We start from the raw sequence: 19,732 nt of genomic DNA on the forward strand, positions 1-19,732 counted from the left end.
AGGGAAGGAAGGAAGGAAGGAAGGAAGGAAGGAAGGAAGGAAGGAAGGAAGGAAGGAAGGAAGGAAGGAAAGAAGGAAGGAAGGGAGGGAGGGAGGGAGGGAGGGAGGGAAGGAGGGAGGAAAGTAATAGAAGGAAAGGACAGAGACAGGTGAGGTAAATCCAGGTAGGAAAGACAAATGATTATTACATTTCATGGAGGCAGAAGGTAACACATATGAAGATAAAACTGGACCACAGAATCTTAACTTTATATATAGGTTTAAAAAATAGAAGTATATTGGGTTGGGAATGTGGTTTAGTGGTAGAGTGCTTGCCTTGCTTGCATGAAGCCCTGGGTTCGATTCCTCAGTATCACATAAACAGAAAAAGCTAGAAGTAGCGCTGTGGCTCAAGTGGTTGAGTGCTAGCCTTGAGCTAAAGAGCTAAGGGACAGTGCCCAGGCCCAGAGTTCAAGCCCCACAACCGACAAAAAAAGAAAAGGAAAGAAAGTCAAAGGTATTCAACCACTTGCACAAATATTAGGAGAACTTCTTATGGTATAAGTTTTATTACCTGTGTAACATCAATTACTTCATTCAAGTTAGTTCCAGGCAACTTCAAGTCGTCATCTACCTTTACAAATTCTGGAATCTAAGAAAAGATTTTCAGAAAGTTTTTGTTATGCTCAAGTTGTAAAAATTTATATATAATGTATCATATTTCCAAATGGCTCTATTTTTTATATTTTGCATTTATACTTTTTTGCATTTGTATTTTTGAAGTTTAAATGTGTCATTTACTTAATAAATGAAATCGAAACTAGTCCCTAAGCCTTTAGACCATCATTTCAATAGCTGTAAAAATTAAATATTGGTTTTAGTATCAATTTTTAACATTTAAAGGATTTCCTCACACTTGGTATACTTTTTTTTTTTGTCAGTTGTGGGCCTGCCTGAACTCTGAGCCTGGGAGCTGTCCCTCAGCTCTTCAGCTCAAGGCTGGCACTCTACCATTTGAGCCATAGCACCACCTCTGGCTTTTTCTGCTTATGTGGTATTAAGGAATCAAACCCAGGGCCTCATGCATGCAAGGCAAGCACTCTACCACTGAGTTACCTTCCCAGCCCTGCAATAATTGTGATTCTCAGTTTCCATGTCTTATGCTCCACAAACATTTATTTACAAAGTTGCTTTTTTTTTTTTTGCTGAAGGTAATGAGGTTTGAACTCAGAGCCTTTCACTTACTAGGCAAGTGCTCAACTTCTTTTGAGCCACATCCCCAGCCCCAGTTTTAGTATTAAAATTTAACATTTAAAGGATTGTCAATAAGTATAACTTAAGTCATTGATCAATAGGTTGACAAAATTATGATTTTTTTCTATAGTTAAGATAAAGTGTTTGTATGTGTATCTATAGAAGCATACACAAACTCACAAAAAAGTAATACTTTTAGAAATAGTAATTTCAGAAATCTAATATATGGGCTTTGCTATATAAAATTCAGTCACCAAAATCCACTTCAGTATCTTGCCAAGAGTAAGAATGATTAAAAGTCCAAAAATTTATTATATGTAATTATATTTCAATAAATTTTCAATAAAAACAAAATTATTGATGTAAGTTAAATTAGATAGAGATTCTTGGTGTTTTCCTGTTACCTTCACTGATCAAGTCTGCTTTCAATAACAAAACCTTGGATTGAGATAAATTACAGTTCTATTTTACTACAGCAAAAGTCCTAAGTGCCAATCATGTCAACAGTATGACTATGTAATATCCCCAGCTATAAACTCCAATTGTCCCTAGAAAATTCACATTCAAAGAATCTAATTCCGACGTAAATCAGAGATTATTTACCAAAGAGATAGAATTCTTCATATATGTGAGTCTCACAATTTGCATACCAAAATATTACCTAGGAATTTTACCCTTCTGCATACTTACAAATATAAAGATCTTAAACTTCCTTTTTCAAGTTTATAAATAATTTTAAATGCATTATTATTGTAATCCATTATTATATATATCTATTATTATAATAGGTTATGATCTGATAGAAGGCTTGGAGTGCAATGATAGTTAAAATCTGCAGCCAGACATGAGGTAAAGCAATATAACGGAACTTTGACATCTACCTGTATCCCAGTGTATGGTGGAGAAAGAGAAGCTTCTCGGGGACAGGGCAGAGGGGACTCAGCATCTGCACTGCTGTAGGAAATGCTGTCAATATCTACACTCGGCAATACCTACAATAGAACACAACATGTAGCTTTTTCCTAATCATTCTGACTCAAGTATTTGTAAACAACAAGTATTTGAAAACAACATGTCCTTTAAGTTTTACTGGTGATGCTAATAGCTAACAATTTTTTACATTATAAAAGCTCATTTTATAAAATGTGAAAAGAGGAAAACACAAAATCCTATCTTTTTTTTCTTTTGTTGTTGTTGTTAGTCATGGGACTTGAACTCTGGGCCTAGGCACTGTCTCTCAGCTTTTCAGCTCAAGGTGAGCATTCTTACCACTTGAACTACAACCCCCATTTCCGGTTTTCTGATGGTTTAATTGGAGATAAGAGTCTCTTGGACTTTCCTGCTGGGGGCTGGCTTAGAACCGTGTTCCTCAGATCTCAGCCTCCTGACTGGCTAGGATTATAGGCATGAGCCACTGGCACCCTGCCAAAATCTTATCTTAAAATCCTATCTTAAGATAACTTTATTTTCATTACTGTATTCTCTTTTCCTTTTTATTAGGTACTTAGGCATGTAAAATAGTGCTCATTATGGTATTTCATTATTATTAGGTCATAAACACCTTATCATGCTCTGTACAGGCTTCATATTTTAAAGTAAGTAATTCAACAAGTATACATGCTTTATTTCATTAGGGTCCTATTGATCAGCATTTAGAATATTTCCAAATTTACTATTATTACATGCAAAACAATATAAAAATTTTTATACAGTTTTCTTCTTAAACTTTGAATTATTTCATTTTATTAGGTATATATTAGATTAACTTCTTGGGCCACATGAATATTGAAGATACTCATTAATTACTAGCAAATTACATTTACATAATCTCTAAGTTATAAAAAGCATAACAGAATGGGCTGGGAAGGTGGCTCAGTGGTAGAGCACTTGCTTTGCATGCCTGAGGCCCTGGGTTCGATTCCTCAGCACCACATAAGCAAAAAGAAAAAAGCTAGAAATGGAGCTGTGGCTCAAGTGGTAGAGTGCTAGCCCTGAGTGGAAGAGCTAAGGGACAGCGCCCAGGCCCAGAGTACAGGCCCCACGACTGGACCCCCCCCAAAAAAAGCATAACAGTGAAAGACCCCAGACTCCTGGGATACTTTCGTCAATGGGAAGGGCGCCCCAGAAAACTCAGACTCCAGGCCGGGAGATGCAATAAGCAAGAGGAGTTTATTTGACGTTTGCGCAAACAGACTCTCTGCCCCGGTCAGTCAGAGAGCCCTGAGCAGCGGTTACAAGCCCTTTTTAAAAGGCAAAAACCACAAGATTAACACATAATACAAAGCATTCCATGATTGGTCCATTTAAAGGTCATCATATACACCAACAATCACTTTGCCACACGGGAAATTCTGTAATACTCTTTGTAAAATGACTGGCCCATGGTTGGTTTAAGGGGGCTTTACTTGGTTACAGGCCTATGATTGGTTGACATTTGGCTTAGCGTGTGGTCTTGTCAGGTGGTCGTTATCTCAAGGTCCTGTCTGGGGAATTTTTAAATGGGAACTGAGGAACACGTACTGTCTGTTCTTTATCTACGACCACTGACCTTGTCCTGGGGCCGACATCTGGGCTCTGAGACTTTACCCAATTCCTTATTTCCAGGGAGGGGGTTGGTGTTAGCTCAAGCAAGCAAGTTTACAGAAGCAGAGTCAGCAGTTAGTAAACTGTAAAATGGATGCAGCCCTAATTTTTCTAATTCTTCAACAGAAGAGTGGAGAGGTGACAATGATTAAGATACACTATAGTCATAACCTGACTTACGGAATTGAAACTTCTTTGCACAACTAAAGTAAATAGGGCCGGTACCAGAGGTTCACGCCAGTAATCCTAGTGACTCAGGGAGCTGAGATCTGAGAATCATGGTTCAAAGCCAGCCTGTGCAAGAAAGTCTTGAGACTTTTATCTCTAATAAAATTACAAAAAAAGCCAGAAATAGAGCTATGGCTCAAGTGGTAGAGCACTAGCCTTGACAAAAGAAGCTCTAGGACAGTGCCCAGGCCCTGAGTTAAGCCCTAGGACCAGCAAAACATAAAAACAAAAATAAACACTTTCCAATAAAGCATAATGAACTAGAAACTTTAGCGAATGTTTAACTGAAATAAGACTTCCTACAATAAGTGTTAAGACAGAAGTATGTTATTGTTACAAACTGTGCTTACTCTTGTTCACATCCTTTGAATATTTTTGAATTTTGATTCATATGTTTTCTCAGTTAAAAGTTAACTCTTTGCTAGTGCTTTCCTTTTTTATGTTGTTTTTCTTATATAAGTAACTTTTGGATTTTATATATTAAAATCTTTTCTATCATATATGAGTTTTCTTCTCTCATATACCAGGCTTGGTCTCAGTTTATATAAAAATTCCATGAAATAATCTTCTAATATTTCTGTTTTAATATTGTATAGTTTAACCTACTGCCTTTATGGAACTCATTTGCTATGTAATAGTAATTTATAGCTAAAACTGATCTTTCTTTCACACTGTTAAACCAATTACAACATACATAATATCATTTCCATGTTTACTAGTAACACAAGAAGGCTCTATCTTGCTAGATATACCTTTTAGATAACCAAGGTTAATTCTGAAATCCTGTTATATTGGACTAACATCAAAACTCTTAATTTTTCTAAGCCATTTATTCTTCCAGATATCAAAATGATCCTTTGTTTTTGCAAATAAAAGAACTTGGTTACTTTTTTAAATTTGAAATTATAGATTAAGTTGAGGAGAACTGATAACTTGACTAGTCTTTTGTACATAAAAATAAGTTCTCTCAGGCTGGGAAGGTGGCTCAGTGGTAGAGCGCTTGCCTTGCATGCATGAGGCCCTGGGTTCGATTCCTCAGCACCACATTAGCAAAAAGAAAAAAGCCGGAAGTGGCGCTGTGGCTCAAGTGGTAGAGCGCTAGCCTTGAGCTGAAGAGCTGAGGGACAGCGCCCAGGCCCAGAGTTCAGGCCCCACGAATGGACCCCAAAAAAATAAATAAATAAATAAGTTCTCTCTATAGGCATCAAGTCTTTTTATATGTGTTTGTGTAAAGTTTACAGCATTAGTATATTAGTCACACTCTCTAAGTCTTCTTAAACCATGAAGAAATCAAAATTTTTGTGAATTATAATAATTAAAGTACTAATATTGAGCCCAAGATGTTTTTGTCTTAAAACTTTCTGCTTATGCACTCTGGCATACCTGTACAGCAAGCTGAGGAGGATCTTTTTTTTCTGACTTCATTTCAACAACTGCTATATTAGGTTTCTTTACTCTAGCTTCTCTTTGCTGACATGATGGAGGAATAGAAGTAGTCACTGTTACAGGGTGTGGCTTCTTTATAATCACTCCAGCAGGTGGCATGGAATCGCTATTACTTTGTGTTTGTCCTAAAAAATTGAGAAAAGAAAAATGAGTCAACTATTTCCAAAATAGTTAGAAAATTCAAATCTATTGCCTGGATATTGTGATGTTCCTTCACACAAAAGGGAAACATTCTCTCTCCATCGTTATATTGTCAATATAAATACCACGCCATCCTTTATAGAAGTGGCACGACTTTTAGGCTTCAATTATATTATCTAATGTCATTCTCAAAATGAAGGCTATGAGCTTCTAATACTATAGGTTTTTTTGTGTGTGTGTGTATGTTGGTCCTGAGGCTTGACTCAGGGCCTGGGTGCTGTCTCTGAGCACTCTTGTCACTTGAGCCTCAGCTCCACTTCCAGCTTTTTCTGTGATTAATTGGAGATAAGAGTCTCATAGACTTTCTTACCTGGACTGGCTTCAAACCACAATTCTCATATCTCAGCCTTCTAAGTAGTCAACTAACAACTTCTTTTTTCTAGAAGATAGCCCAGAAAAAAATATTCAAAAGCAAAATCAATTTAAAAGCATTATATCGATGGGCACTGGTGGCTCATGCCCGTAATCTTAGCTACTCAGGCAGCTGAGATCTGAGGATCATGGTTTAAAGCCAGCCCAGGCAGGAAAGTCCATGAGACTCTTATCTCCAATAAACCACCAGAAAACTGTCAGTGGCACTGTGGCTCAAGTGGCAGAGCACTAGCTTTGAGCTGAAGAGCTGAGGGACAACACCCAAGCCCAGAGTTCATATTTAAATCATCCATCAAAATCAAAGAAAAAATAATGGGTACAATGCTTCATGAATATAATACAAGCTAGTCAGGAGGCAGAGATTAGAACGATTAAAATTTTAATAAACCAGAGGTAGAGGTACACATCTGCTACCACACTTACACAGTAGGCTGTAGGTAGAAGGAGCACTGTCTGAGACCAGCCTTGGACAAAAACATGAAATTCTTTGTGAAAAATAACTAAAGCAAGGGAGGATTGGATGTTTAGTTCAAGAGGTAGAGTACCTAGCAAGCATGAGGTTCAGAGTTCGAACCTCAATAACACCAAATAAATTAAGGAAAAAATAGTGATGCAACTAAAAAAAAGTAGACTCTATTTAAAGAGATGATGTGAAGGCAAAAATGATGACTAATTGTGAGATTGATGACTTGGAGAGTATTGGCTTAGAACATACAACCACAGAAATCTAACAAATAGCAGCCTAGTTCAAAAGTACATGAGAATGCTTTAAAGAACTTCCCTTGAGGCATGACAGTATTAACTAGCCAGCCAAATCTGAATTCTTGAATTATTATGTCACTGCATGTTTAATAACTTCATCTACAGAAATGTATTATGGAAAAGGAAAATAATGTTTCTTATGAGTGAAATTACAGCAGGAGCTCATCATTTCAAAAACTAGTACATTCTGGGGCCCTCCCCACATATAAAAACAACATACAGATTACTAATTGAAAGTTCTGTTCCTGCTCCTCAGAAATTAAAATTCATTTCACACGTTTTGTTGGTTCTTACCTAGGAGAACTGCCATAGGAATTAGATGGCCTTCCCGGGTACCTGAAACAGAAGGTCTTTTTCTGCTTGGGCTGAACAAATACTGCTGATCACCATGAGGCAGTGTAGGTTTGAGATAGTTTATTTTAGAGCCCACCTTCATGGGTTTTGTTGCATAAAAGTCAGTTTGTGTCCTTATTGATTTGACTTTAGTACCTGTAATAATCATTAGTAACATGTATTTTATTTATATATTGTTAAATAATACTTATTAGTTAAATATTATTTGAATATCTATAATATAGTCATCTGCATAGAACTACAGCAAAGTATATTCACAGAAATGAAATCATTCAATTTAATAAGGTGATAGGATCATAAAAGTAGCATACAGACCAGAGGTCTGTTCTTAAATGGCCAGATAGTAAACATTTATTTCTTGTTAGACATGTGGTCTCAGTTACAACTATTCAATTCTGCTGATACGCCATTAAAAAAGCTATAAACAGTATATAAATGATGAGCATAAAACTTTATATAACATAATAAAATTTTATTTTCCAAATTATTTTATTTAACATATAGTTATATATGGAAGGATTTCATTGTTACATCTCCATATATGTTTACACTGTATTCCAACCAATCTCAACCTCTCTATCACTGTCTTTGTCTCAACTTCCCCCACAAAATCACATCCAACAGATTTTACTGTTCCATTTTCATAGTTAATATCTAAATAAAGTTTTTTTTGTGTGTTAGTACTATGGTTTGAAATCAAGCTATTTTTATTTGTGCACGAAAGCAACAAAACTTTCACCTATGCTAAGGCCTTAAAATGAGAGCTGGGAAGGTGGCTCAGTGGTAGAGTGCTTGCCTTGCATGCATGAAGCCCTGGGTTCGATTCCTCAGCACCATATAAGCAGAAAAAGCCGGAAGTGGCACTGTGGCTCAATTGGTAGAGTGCTAGCCTTGAGCTGAAGAGCTGAGGGACAACACCCAGGCTCAGAGTTCAGGACCCACGACCAACAAAAAATAAAACCAAAACCAAAACCAAATAAAAGGTTTTTAAATACTTTCTAGTAATGCCCATAAATACTTTCTAGTAATAAACAATCTATGTGCATCTCTAAACTCTGGTCTATTTCCTCCTATCACTCATAGAAGGAATTATTTTTCTATCACTAAGTATTAGATAAGCTTAAGTGTATGTTTAAGTAATAAATAAAAAGCAAACAAAAGGAAACTTTGGATTTGAAGTTGACAATAAAATGAGGCAAAACAAAATATGAGGATTCTCACCTTTAACTCGTTCTATCACTTTTGGTCTCTGTGGTTTGGACCTAGGAGATGGAGAATTAAATCTGAGATAAGGTCCTTTTTTAAGAGTGCTGCGGTGGCCCTGATAAATTGGCTTTCCATATATTTGTAACATATAATCCTCATCTTGTAGAACTGTGGTTGATTTCAAAAGCTCCTATGAGTGTAAAATAAAAACTTGTTATGAAAACAGACATCAAGCACTTCATTTTTCTAAAGTCTCCTTTAGCTACTTTAAGTGCTATAATATAAATGATTGTGTTAGAAAAGTCCTACATTTTAAAGAGCCCTTAAATTCTGGCTTTACTTTGCAATCATGAATTTAAAAAGCATTCAACTTAAGTATAAAAAGCATCCACCTAAGACGCAGGAAAGTTTTTATAATATTAAGTGTATTTTAATACCAAAAATAATGTTTAGACAGATTTTACATATTTTTTTATACTTAAGTGTAAGCTCAGCTAGGAGGGAGGTAGAGATGATCAAGGCCAACTAGAGCAAAAAGTTAGTGAGATGCCATCTCAACAAAACCATGAGATAAATGTCTACAATCCTAGTTACAGGGGAGACATAGGTAGAAACATCAAGTTCCCAGGATGTCCAGGGCAAAAAATGAGATCCTATCTAAAAAAATAACCAAAGCAAAAAGCATTGCAAGTATAGCTCATTTAAGCACAAGGCTCTGACTTTACATCCCAGAAGACAAAATTAACGACAACAACAAAAGACAAGTATAATAAAAATGCATTTAAACTGTAATCATAGCTACTTGGGAGGCAGAGACTGGTTGGTTATGGTCTGAGTTCACTCCAGGCAAAAAGAAGTTCATGAGATTCCATCTGAACAAATGGCTGGGTGTGGTGGTGGCTAACTATCATCCTCAGTGACATAAGGAAGCACAAACAGAAGGATCACAGCCCAGACCAGTCTGGGCCTAAAATGAGACCATACCTTAAAAATAATTGTGGGAACCCTCAAGCCCTGTGGGACTGGCCCAGGAGATTTGAATACAAGTAGAAACTCCTGGTTGTGTGTATTTGTGTTTGATCTTCTTCAGTAATCTTGTCAAGAGACAAAAGAAGTCCCTCTGTAATTTCTGGCATCCTAGATCTGTTACAGTAACTGTTTACCTCAGTACTTCCAGCTTTCTTCTTAATCTACATATTGGAATATGCTTTTGTTTATCTCCCCTTAATTTCCTTAAGGAAGGGGGGCAATCTGAACCTATAAAAGTGAAGGTTAGGGTCACTTCTTGGGGATAACCATATCTGTCTCATTCCTTACCCCATAGTGGTATTGGATTATTACTTATTTAATATTAAAATGAGCTACACGACTTGTTGGCAGTGATGGGAGGGAAAAACTGGAAGAGAGCAAGGCAAGAGGTGAGATTGTCCAAAAAGAAATGTACTCTTTATCTGACTTACATAACAGTAACCCTTCTGTACATCATCTTCACAACAGCAATACAAAAATTAAAAAAATTAAAAAATTTTAAATGAGATGGCAACACATGGGCATTTCTTTATCTGTCACCCCAGAATCTGCTGGTTGGAACTAATAAATAAACAACACAAAAAGGGTTTGGTAGAGTGGCTCAAGTGATACAGTACCTGCTTAGCATGTGCAAGAAACTGAGTTCAAACCTCAGTATAGCTAAAAAGAAAAAAGACAATAGATGTAGTAACTACTCTATGTATTCCTGATTCCACTTGCAACCATAATCTGAATGCCACAGAAAATCAACAACAAGTGCTAAGTATTGAATTACATCCTTTAATTTGCTCAAAAATCATGCTTGCAAAAACAGTAAGACCTATTAAAATTGTTTGAAAAAGGGATGACTGGGGATAAATAGTAACTGGGGTGAATTTGCTGACATGATATCCATGTACGAAAATTTCACAATAAACCCATTAAAACAATTAATATATGCTAATAAAAATGTTCATCTTTTCATGTGTCTATTGGCTATTTTTATTTCTTTTTCAGAGAAGTCTTTAGCCCACTTATTGATAGGGTTGTGGTTTCTTTGAGGATTTGGTTTTAGTAGGTTTAATTTTTTGAGCTCTAAGTATATTGTAGATGTAAGGCCTTTGCTGATGTATAGCTAGTAAAGATCTTCTCCCGATCTGTGGGCTTTCTATTTATCCTGTTAGCTATGTCCTTTGCCATGCAGAAACTCTTCAGTTTAATGCAATCCCATTTATCCAGCCACTCTTTGAGTTGCTGTGTTTCTGGATCTTTACTTAGGAAGTTCCAAGGAGCCCTTGAAAGAAATGCAAATCAAAACAACATTGAGATTCTACCTCACCTCAGTTAGGAATGGCCATTATTAAGAAGACTAATAGTAACAAATGCTGGCAGGGATGTGGCCAAAAGAGAACAATACTACACTGTTGGTGGGAATGTAAACTTGTTCAACTACTCTGGAAAGCAGTATGGAGGTTCCTCAAAAGATTAAACATAGAACTCCACTATGACTCAGCAATCTTACTCCTGGGCATTTACCCAAATGACCACAAACCAGCTTGCACTAATGCCACCAGCACAATCATGTTCACTGCAGCATTTTTTTTTTTAACCATAGCTAAGATATGGAATCAACCCACATGCCTTTTAATAGATGAATGGATCAAGAAAATATGGTATATACACAATTGAATTCTATGCTTCCATCAGAAAGAATAACATTGCCCATTCATAAGGAAATAGAAAATTATATTAAGGAAATTATATTAAACTAAGTAAGTCAGACATAGACAAACATAGGCTCTATGGTTTCCCCCTCATTTGTAATAACTAGGATATGTCTAGAAATCTACAAATTAATTCAATCACAAAAGACAAACAATTAGCCGGGCGCTGGTGGCTCACGCCTGTAATCCTAGCTACTCAGGAGGCTGAGATCTGAGGATCGCGGTTCAAAGCCAGCCTGGGCAGGAGAGACCGTGAGACTCCTATCTCCAATAAACCACCAGAAAACTGGAAGTGGTGCTGTAGCTCAAGTGGTAAGAGCGCTTGCCTTGAGCTGAAGAGCTGAGGGACAGCGCCCAGGCCCAGAGTTCAAGCCCCACGACCGACCAAAAAAAAAAAAAAGACAAACAATTACACCTGTACATGATTAAACAGCACTCTAAGCATGGCAAAATGAGAACATAAGAGGATATTCTTAGGAGAGGATCACAATGACTCAACAGCTTTTTGCTTATCAAATTAACTTATCAAAATGAACTCCAAGAAATGGAAATAAGAGGTTTATTTATTTATTTTTTGGTCCGGTTGTGGGGCCTGAAGTTTGGGCCTGGGCGCTGTCCCTCAGCTCTTCAGTTCAAGGCTAGCGCTCTACCACTTGATCCACAGCGCCACTTTGGCTTTTTTTCTTTTTGCTTACGTGGTGCTGAGGAATCAAACCCAGGGCTTCATACATGCAAGGCAAGTGCTCTACCACTGAGCCACCTTCCCAGCCCAAGAGGTTTATTTTTTAATTGAACTGTTTGTACTTTTTTCTTTTTCCCCCCTTTGGTTTATTCCCTGTTTGTCACTGTTTTTTTATTTCCGTACTCTTTGTCTTGTATATAAGTTTAGCTGATTTTGGGAAGGGAAGAGGAATTACAAAAATGGTAGGACAAAAAGTCAACTAATTCAACAGATAGTCACTAAACACTATGTTGGAAAAGAACTTTACAACTTTGGGGGAGGGGAGATGGTAGGAAGTGGGAGAAATGAGGGAGAGAATAACACTGCTCAAAAAGAAATGTATAGGACTCATGCCAATGGATCATGCCTGTAATCCTAGCTACTCAGGAGGCTGAGATCTGAGGATTGCCATTCAAAGCCAGCCCAGGAAGTACATAAGACTTATCTCCAATAAACCACTCAGAAAACCAGAAGTGGCACAGTGGCTCAAGTGGTAGAGTACCAGCCTTGAGCTGATGAGCTGAGGGACAGCATTTAGGCCCAGAGTTCAAACTTCATGACCAACAAAAAAAAGAAAAAGAAAAAAAGAAATGTACAGGCAGGGAATGTGGCTTAGTGGTAGAGTGCTTGCCTAGCATACATGAGGCCCTGGGTTTGATTCCTCTGTACCACATAAACAGAAAAAGCTGGAAGTGGCACTGTGGCTCAAGAGGTAGAGCACTAGTCTTGAGCAAAAGAAGCTCAGGGACAGTGCTCAGGCCCTGAGTTCAAGCTCCAGGACTGGCAAAAGAAAAAAGAAATGTACTCATTACCTTACTTATGAAACTGTAACCCCTCTATACATCACCTTTACAATAAAATTTAAGTTAAAAAGAAAAAGTTCACCGGGCACGGGTGGCTCACGCCTGTAATCCTAGCTACTCAGGAGGCTGAGATCTGAGGATCACAGTTCAAAGCCAGCCCAGGCAGAAAGTCCGTGAGACACTTATCTCCATTAAAAACCACTAGAAAACTGGAAGTTTCGCTGTGGCTCAAGCGGTCGAGCGCTCTCCTTGAGCTGAAGAGTGCAGGGACAGTGCCCAAGCCCAGAGTTCAAACCCCACAACTGACCAAAAAGAAAAAAAAAAGTTCATTTTTAAGATTAAAAAGAATCCATGATAAACATAAAGAAAATTAACACTGCCAGGTGCCAGTGGTTCATAATTGTAATCCTAGCTACTCAGGAGGCTGAGATCTAAGGATCAAGGTTCAAAGCCACCTGGGGGCAGGAAAGCCCACGAGACTCTTATCTCCAATTAACCACCAGAAAACCAGAAGTAGTGCTGTGGCTCAAGTGGTAGAGTGCTCATCTGGAGCTGAAGAGCTCAGGGTCAGCACCTAGGGCTAGAGTTCAAGCACCAGGACCACAAAAGAAAAACAAAAACAAAAAAGAAAACTAACACCTAGTTACATCAGTGGAAAAAAAAAAATTTCTCCCAAGTATCTAATACTGTGTGTAGCACTTACTGGGGACTAAAAGTAAGTTTCTTAAATATAAGCAAATACACACAAAAATATGAAACATATTTTTCCCTAAAAAATTTTTTTTAGTTTGTAAAGAACTGCAGATTTGATCTAGTGCTATCTACATTATATACTCTAAGCCTTAAATACCAATAGTGTAAAGAGTTTACATTTGTATAGTCCCTTATATTTTCAAAACACCTTCATATTCATTTATCAGTTGTATCTGAAAGGGAAAATGACTTTATAATAATATTTATGTCAGAAAACAAAGTATCTTACTACTTTTCTCTCTTTCAGTAAGCTTGAGGCAGGCATGTTCCTCATCGGTGGGCTTCTAAAATACTCTTCTTGTTTCTGAGAGCACTTTCGTGGAATTACAGATTTACTAAAATCTCTGTCTTGTATGTTCATTTTAATATCTTTGTTCACATTCTGAGTAGTCTTGATCTTTTGATTCTTCTGATCAAATCTTTTTTGTTCACAATCTTTTCTTGAGAATTCATCCTAAGGTAAACAAAAGTAAAATTACTAGCTAAGTGCCAGTGGCTCACACCTATAATCTTAACTATTCAGGAAACTGAGCTCTGGATGATCTCAGTTTAAGGCCAGCCTAGTTAGAAAGACTCCATTTACAAAATAACCAGCAAAAAAGCAGGGGAGGAGCCATGGTTCATGTGGATAGCACTATCCTACTCAATATAAGGTCCTGAGTTCAAATCCCCATACCATCAGAAAATTACTTAAGACCTATCCAAATAATAGTTTCTCAGTAGAAGATATTAGAATTTATTTTTGCTGTTATATAAATATACTTTAGCATTTTAAATGTTTTCAAAATAAAAGATATTCTTCTTTGGAAGAATAAACAAGAGTAAAAAGAAGCCAGGCAAATATAGAACTTGGAAGGCTGAGGCAGGAGTTTCACAAATTTGAATCCAGCCTAGGATCTATAGAAAGACTGTCTCAAAAACACAAAAACACACAGAAACTCAAACTAAATATGACACTAAAAAGACTACTATTTTACAGAACTGGAAATTGTGGGTGAAGAACAGGAATAGGAGAGTAACTCTTCATCATGAACTTTTTTTTATCTTTTTTCTTTTTTTGGGGGGGGGGCCCGGTCGTGGGGCCTGAACTCTAGGCCTGGGCGCTGTCCCTCAGCTCTTCAGCTCAAGGCTAGCGCTCTACCACTTGAGCCACAACGCCACTTCCGGCTTTTTTCTTTTTGCTTATGTGGTGCTGAGGAATCGAACCCAGGGCCTCGGGCATGCAAGGCAAGCGCTCTACCACTGATCGACCTTCCCAGCCCCCATCATGAACTTTTTATACTTAATATTTATTTAAACCAGATGAATTTAATAACTTTAGAAAACTAAAATTAGGGCTGGGAAGTTGGCTCAGTGGTAGAGTGCTTGCCTCACATGCATGAGGCCCTCGGCTCGATTCCTCAGCACCATGTAAGCAGAAAAAAGCCAGAAGTGGTGCTGTGGCTCAAATGGTAGGGTGCTAGCCTGGAGCTGAAGAGCTGAGGGACAGCGCCCAGGCCCAGAGTTCAGGCCCCATGACTAACAGGAAAAAGAAAGAAAACAAAAATTAAAAAGGTTTAAAAAAGCAAATAACTAATAGTAAAACGATTAGCTGAAATAATTATTTGAACATACATTATACAGAATTCATCACTACAGGACATATTACAGTTGACAGCAGAGGCCAGAGCCTGACTCACAGGTCAACTTCTGGCTAATAGGTCAGTTTCTATTCAGGTGGAATCATTTCACATGGCTAATATAAATTCTTTATAAATACATATTCTCCTGTAACAGATTTAAACAATATATTCACTTGTTTACTGCTGTGGGAAGCAAACTGTCACTTCCCCTTGCCACCACTAAGAACTTCATATGACTGATCTCCTAATAAATAGCTCCCAGACTCTTGCAATGCTGAGGGGTGAAGATATACCACACCCTTCATGGATATGGGAAAGGGTGTTTTCTATCTGAAACTGTCTTTTCCACCTTAGAAATTGAATGTTTTCTTGCTGGTTATTTTCCTAAGTAATTGTGGTGTGTTTACTTTAGCAAGCCAATGTTTTTGTATCTGCTATCTTGAAACATTTGTGAATGTCTACTTCTTTTCTAATGCTTTAATAAGTTTTCTTTCAAATTACTCCTAACTTAGATACTTTCTAAAAGTCAGCCAGGTTAAGAACCACAACATATGACTCATTACTCATTACTGTTATACTCATTACTGAGTGACAGTGAAATGAAGAATTATAAGTAGACAAATATAAGAAATATTTAGAGAACAAATATGAGACTTAGAAATTGAAGCCACTGTTACATCTGAGACTTCATTTCCAGGTTTTTCCAAGACATACCTGAATTTCTGCAGAAATGGTTTTAATCCATTCATCTACTTTCTTTTTGATCCTAATTTTCTCTGACATCTCTCTACAAGAGAAAAAGGACTTTTCTTAAATTAGTCTTAATTCCCTAAGAATAGGACCTAGACAGATATATCTTATATGTTTTAAATTGACTGGCCAATATGCTTCATCTTAAAATAAAAAACCAGTAGTAGGGCTGGGAAGGTGGCTCAGTGGTAGAGCGCTTGCCTTGCATGCATGAGGTCCTGGGTTCGATTCCTCAGCACCACATAAGCAGGGGAAAAAAAAAGCCGGAAGTGGTGCTGTGGCTCAAGAGGTAGAGTGCTAGCCTTGAGCTGAAGAGCTGAGGGACAGCACCCAGGCCCAGAGTTCAAGTCCCACAACCGGACCCAAAAAAACCCAGTAGTATTAGTTTTCATCAAATATTTGAAGGAAAAATGTTTAAAAAGAACTACAGATATGTAGCAATAAGAAAAACAAAAAGGGAAGGAAAACTATCATATATATTCAATTTCCAACTATAATGGTCCACATCTTCCAAGGCAATAAAGAAATTTTTCTGAATATTAAAACATAGTAAGCACTGGGCACCAGTGCCTATAATCCTAGCTACTCAGATGGCTGAGATCTGAGGATCAAAGACAGCCAGGGCAGGAATGTCCAGGAGACTTTTATCTCCAATTAACCACCAGAAAATCAGGAGTAGTGCTGTGGCTCAAGTGGTAGACCACTAACTAGCCTTGAGTTGAAGAGCTCAGGGACAGTGCCTAGGCCCAGAGTTCAAGACTCACAACAGACACAAACAAAAAACAAAAAACACAGTAAGCACAGTGAAGTGCTCAGGAAAAAAAACTAAGGAAGTGGGCTGGGAAGGTGGCTCAGTGGTAAGAGTGCTTGCCTTGCACGTATGAGGCCCTGGGTTCGATTCCTCAGCACCACATAAGCCGAAAAAGCCAGAAATGGTGCTGTGGCTCAAGTGATACAGCACTGCCCTTGAGCTGAAAAGCTGTGGGACAGTGCACAGGCTCAGAGTTCAGGCCCCATGGCCAACCAAAAAAAAAAAACCAAACCAGCTTCATATATACCCTTGGGATGCCACCAACAGTATCCTACCTATTGGTAGATAAAGAATTGATAAATGAATACATAGCAGCTCCATCCTTAGCACGAACAATAGCTTCCAGGTTTTCTTCAAGTACTTTCTTATTGTTTTGTACTCCTCTCAAAATCTGCTCAGCATCTTTCAATATAGATCTCGTTGCATTGTTCGTTTGAAGCTTAACAGAATTCTGTGGAAGATCAGCTAACTTCAATGGAATTGAAGATTCTTTTGGCTTGAAAGAAAAAAATAGTAAAAAAAAAGTTACTATATTAAAGTCACATTGATTATTTTAAATTACGCCTATTATTATGGTTGGAGCAATAAACTATGTCAATTTAATTCTCTTTTTTTAATGCCAATATAATTCTAAGGACTAAATTTTTTATAAAACAATTGTTTTTCTCCCACTTCAAGTGTTAATATATGTGTTAAGTCAACAAAGGTGGGAAATCTACAGCAATTGCTCACAGACTGCTAGGCAGTCAAATAGCAATAAAAATCTCTATTTCTGAAGAATGCTAAATAAAATAAGAGCAAGTTAGATCTAGGTAGGTGTGGCAAACATATGGACTGGATCAGCAGGGGCCATTCACAGTTCACTTTCTCCCTTGCTTCTCTCTGCTAGATTATGGAAAACCAAAGATGGCCATGTGCCTCGGTCCTAATTAAGGAGGGGTGGTAGGTAAATAGAAATCACGGGTAAAGGATTCTAAAATTTTTCTATAAAGGAAACACACTTGGATAACATCTTTTTCAGATGTCTGACCTGAAAACTTTTTATTCCTTCATTATTATTATTATTATTTTTTGGGTCCGGTCGTGAGGCCTGAACTCTGGACCTGGGCACTGTCCCTCAGCTCTTCAGCTCAAGGCTAGTGCTCTACCACTTGAGCCACAGCGCCACTTCCGGCTTTTTTCTTTTTTCTTATGTGGTACTGAGGAATTGAACCCAGGGCCGCATGAATGCAAGACAAACACTCTACCACTGAGCCACCTTCCCAGCCCTCCTTCATTATTTTTATCATACTAATCATCAACTTTAATTCATTCCCATTGTACCTGGAATTTGCCATTTGTTTCCCTCTTCTTTTGGCCAAGATTATGAAGAACATCATTATGCTTCTGCATAGTCACTTTGGCTGTTCCTAGCTCTTCACAGGAAGGAAATCTTTGAGAAGGTAGAGTTTCAATACTACAGAAAGTTAAAAGAAAAAAATTCCAAAGTTATCGAAAACTCAAGAAACAATTTATTACATAAGTCATTGAAACATTTTTGAGTGTAATAATACTAAATGATATCCTACTAAAATTGTGTCATATAATTAATCGGTAGTATGATATATAGAAAAATCATAAGAGACAAATCATTTAGACCAGAAATATTTATATCCAACAGGAAAAAGCAGAAAAGGCTTTGCTTTCATGAAGCTAACATAAAGGATCACATTCAGATTAGTAGACAAAAAACTTCATATAATCTACAATGATAACAATAACAAACTCATCAAAATCTACTTTAAACAAATCAAGGAGAATTTTACTTAAGAAAAATAAATTTACTCTGATTCTGAGTAAGAACAAGCTTTATAGCCTTTGAAAACAAAACTTGCTTCATTTTTTAGGACCTTTCTCTCAACTTTGTAATCTTCAAAACGAGTAATCACTAAAAAGGATAGAACAGGTTTAGAGTTCTCTAAAAAATCCATTTATAAGCTGGATGCCAGGAGCTTTCTCCTCTAATGCTAGCTACTCAGGAGGCTGAGATCTCAAAGCCAGCCCAAGCAGAAAAGTCTGTGAGAGACTTATCTCAAATAAAGCACCAAAAAAGCCAAAAGTAAAGCTGTGGTTTAAGTGGTAGAGCACTAGCCTTGAGCAAAAAAGCTCAGGGACAGCTCCCAGGCCCTAAATTTAAGTCGCAGGACTGGAGCAAGCATTCACGCATGCACACACAATCCCAATAGTGTTTGTTACTATTTGACCTAACTTATGTGAGTTCAGTAAGGAATTTCACAGGTTTCAAACACTGGTAGTAGTTTAACCTTTCAGCCACTTGAGTTAGTGATGCCAGTTGAGACAAAGAAGATTGTGGCCAGTAAATTTTATAAACTGGTAAGTTACACCATGTTCCTGGGAATCCAGAGGGTCATGCACATAAACAGGGCTATGTGCATCCCCAGAGAAGTTCAAATCATTCAAATCTGCTGACTTCCAGGCTCTGTGCAAGGAGGAAATGAAGGTTAGCACAGACTTACACCCTGCCCCAATACACAGCCCTGTTTTCCACCCTCCCCAAACCTACAAACCCACAGGCAAAAGAGACTTAGTCCAAGGTAAGGAAATCTCCAATCATTAGCAGACTAAGCTACAGACTTCAGTAAACACATGTGACAACCAGGCTTTATAGAACTGGTCCAGGAAACCACTAAGCAAGCAGCAAGAAAAGTAGTAGTTCAGTAAACAACAAACTCTGATAGGTGGAAGAATTGGACTTCTCGTGTACCCTATTCATGTTGTTTCAAATGTTCAGTTTCAACAATGATACATACAAAGGAATAACAAAAGATAATCCCCCCCAAACAAATAAAGCACAGTCAATAGAAACTGTTCTTGAGAAATCCCAAATATTAAAGACTATAAGATAGCTACTATTAAAGAAACCAGTTCAAACCAAAAAAAATAAAGACATGCTAACATCAAAAGCTCTAATTAAATCAAAGACTTTTTAATATATATATTTTTATTGTAAAGATACTGTACAGAGAGGGATTACAGTTACATGAGTAAGGTAATGAGTACATTTCTTATTGAGCATTGTTACCCCCTCAAATCAAAGACTTTTTTTGGGGGGGGGTCCGGTCATGGAGGCTGAACTCTGGGCCTGGGCGCTGTCC

At 37.5% G+C, this 19,732-nt stretch overlaps 1 protein-coding gene across 1 annotated transcript in view; it reads right to left on the minus strand.

Annotated features, from left to right (window-relative positions):
* Positions 1 to 19,732, minus strand: part of Kiaa0586 (KIAA0586 ortholog) — a 106,186-nt gene that overhangs the window by 57,948 nt on the left and 28,506 nt on the right. The window contains exons 10-18 of the mRNA XM_013017235.1: positions 17,901 to 18,033; positions 16,853 to 17,073; positions 15,731 to 15,803; positions 13,624 to 13,848; positions 8,401 to 8,575; positions 7,120 to 7,314; positions 5,428 to 5,615; positions 2,115 to 2,225; positions 554 to 631 (exon numbers count right to left, since the gene is read on the minus strand). Coding sequence (XP_012872689.1) covers positions 554 to 631; positions 2,115 to 2,225; positions 5,428 to 5,615; positions 7,120 to 7,314; positions 8,401 to 8,575; positions 13,624 to 13,848; positions 15,731 to 15,803; positions 16,853 to 17,073; positions 17,901 to 18,033 — 1,399 coding nt within the window. The remainder of the gene's footprint in view (positions 1 to 553; positions 632 to 2,114; positions 2,226 to 5,427; positions 5,616 to 7,119; positions 7,315 to 8,400; positions 8,576 to 13,623; positions 13,849 to 15,730; positions 15,804 to 16,852; positions 17,074 to 17,900; positions 18,034 to 19,732) is intronic.

Source organism: Dipodomys ordii, unplaced genomic scaffold (assembly GCF_000151885.1).
Source record: "Dipodomys ordii isolate 6190 unplaced genomic scaffold, Dord_2.0 Scaffold2, whole genome shotgun sequence".
In the NCBI taxonomy this organism is placed as follows: Eukaryota; Metazoa; Chordata; class Mammalia; order Rodentia; family Heteromyidae; genus Dipodomys; species Dipodomys ordii.